Below are 2,500 nucleotides of genomic sequence, written 5' to 3' on the forward strand. Positions count from 1 at the left end.
GATAAATAGATAGATAGATATAGATAGATAGATGGATAGATAGACCAGCTCGTACAGCCACAGCGTCGAGTATCAGACAAAAAATAAAGAATGAGAGAAAGAGAAAGAGAAAGAGACACAAGAAGAGAGAAAGAGAGAGAGAGGTAGACGGAGAAAAAAGATAGAGAAGAGGATGATTAATGAAGCGTGCGGCTTTATCGGCGACTAAAAGAGATCGTAACGACGATAAAGCTTGACCCACACTTCACCGCGCTAGGCATATGGCTACGCGGAATTATTAATTATCCACCCCCGTTGATTCCCATCAATTTGTCACATTCGTCCTGTTCAAACCCGGCAGTGCGAGAACTATAAGAAGCAGTCGTTTTCGCACAAAAGAATTCGCCTTGTGTACGGTGGATTGCTTCAACGATCTTTTTTTTTTGCCCCCTTTTTTTTCTTTTCTTTTCTTCTTCTCCTTCTCTCTTTCTTTTTTCTTCTACTCTCTTTTCTACCGAGAAAAAAAAGTAAGGAAAGGAAAAGAAAGAAAGAAAGAAAGAAAGAAAGAACTCGACGAGTTTAATTTTTTCGATGATAAAAAAGGAAGAAGAAGAGAGAGAGAGAGAGAGAGAGAAAGGGAGGTGGGGGAGAAAAAAAGAAAGAAAGAAAGAGCACAGAGAGACGGATAGAAAACAAAATAGAACAAAACAAAATTGGGAATACATATATACGTAGGTACATACATAAATACACTTGCACAAACGCGCCCGCGCACGCACACGAATACATATATAAATATATTCACATAGAAGACTCGAGTATCGTTGAGCGTACAATTTAAATATTGCAAGTACGGTCTCAATGGAATTTGCATTGATTTGCGAGAGGACACGAGAAGGTTTTCCAATTTTATCGGATCGATTAATTAAGCGTAGCATTCGAAGGGGCTGGAGGGAGGCTCGAAAGGGTGGGGAGGGGTGGAGAAGAGAGAGAGAGAGAGAGAGAGAGAGAGAGTGCGGGTAAACGAGAGAGTAGGAGAATCGCGCTAGCCTCGATTTGCCGACGATCCATCCCTTTTCGACGATCGTCGAAGGATATCGATCTTTGCAATTCATCGAATATACATATTCTGCGAAAGGAGACGCGATGATGGCCGTCGTTGGTCAATCCTGCGGCCGAGCTACGGGCTAGTTCGATAGTCGAGCCGTTCTAGTTTCGATCAAAACCTTCATTATGCGAGCGTTTATTAAACCGCTAATTACAGATATACCGATCAGGTAACCGATGATAGTTGTCAAATACGCGAACGATCGCACATACATATTTATCTACATTCATACATTTACGTACCTACCTATCTACCTATGTGAAGTAAATAACGAAAGGATTGAGAGATAATCGTTTGATTATTTCCGTTGCTATAATTTTTAATCAACGAGAATCGTGTTACTAAACTCCTCGCGTCGTATATCTGTTTTTTTTTTCTTTTTTCTTTTTCCTTTCTTTCTTTCTTCGTAGAATTGCGAAAAAGAAAAAAGCAAAATAAGAGGTGAAGGAGAGAGAGAGAGAGAGAGAGAGAGAGAGAAAGCAGAAGGTAATCGACCTCGCGCGAATAGCCACGTCGCGTGTTGAATGTAAGAAAGATAAAACGGACTTACCACCAAAAAGTGCAGTGGGATCGAGCAGCGGATTGGCCTGGTCCGCCTGGAGCTTCTCGGAGGTGGAGGTGGAGCCCGGCGTTGCCGTTGCCGCCGCTTCACCTCCGCCACCTCCGCCTGATGCGGAGTTCTCCTTCTCCATGCCAGTCCCCTGTAAAATCGACGTTCCTTTCTTAGCAAGTACTTACTTTATACCTCTCTTCTCCTCTCCATTCTACTCCATCTTTACGTAAACTCAATACCTTATTTCGTCACTTAACAAATTTTATTGGAGAGAGAAATCGGATGAACTTATCGAAGAAGACAATGAGAGACAGGGAGAGAGAGAGAGAGAGAGAAATATATGTATAAATATTCCGCGTCGTTATTTCTTTTTATTTTCATTAAAAATGTTTTTTTTTTTTCCTTTACGTTTTTTTATTTTTTTTTTTTTTTATCAAGAATCGATATTAAAAGCGAACTCGTTTTACTAGTAACTCAACCACGAAGCTCGGATGCTACGCGTTTCAATGAATTTATTCAAAGTCAAGGCGATCAACTAACTCGCGAGATATCGTTTCGAGGTTCTACAAATCGACTCGATATCTCGTAGTATTAAATGAATAATTTATCAACGTAACACGCACGGTCAACGTACCCGTTACCAACCGAGAGCGGCTTCTAACTTATACATTCTTGTATATACTTACATTTATGTAAATTACTATATCCGACGGATAACGGCATTAAACCAAGTGCAAATACTACGAGTTCTACCGCCAATTCGTTTGATTGATAATTTTGTATTTACGTAAGGGAATGATAAAAACGATTGGAAAGTATTGGAAAGTATTGCGAAAACACGAATATATATATAGATATAT

The 2,500-nt window shown here is 40.1% G+C and overlaps 1 protein-coding gene across 13 annotated transcripts in view; it reads right to left on the reverse strand.

The window, feature by feature from the left end:
• The window catches only part of LOC127072558 (bromodomain adjacent to zinc finger domain protein 2B-like), a 130,656-nt gene that overhangs the window by 41,947 nt on the left and 86,209 nt on the right, over nucleotides 1-2,500 (reverse strand). For all 13 annotated transcript variants that reach the window (XM_051013048.1, XM_051013054.1, XM_051013044.1 and 10 more), the window contains one exon: nucleotides 1,638-1,788. In XM_051013048.1, the coding sequence (XP_050869005.1) occupies nucleotides 1,638-1,779 (142 nt within the window). In that variant the 5' untranslated portion in view covers nucleotides 1,780-1,788. The remainder of the gene's footprint in view (nucleotides 1-1,637; nucleotides 1,789-2,500) is intronic.

This window comes from Vespula vulgaris, chromosome 2, assembly GCF_905475345.1.
Source record: "Vespula vulgaris chromosome 2, iyVesVulg1.1, whole genome shotgun sequence".
NCBI classification, from domain to species: Eukaryota; Metazoa; Arthropoda; class Insecta; order Hymenoptera; family Vespidae; genus Vespula; species Vespula vulgaris.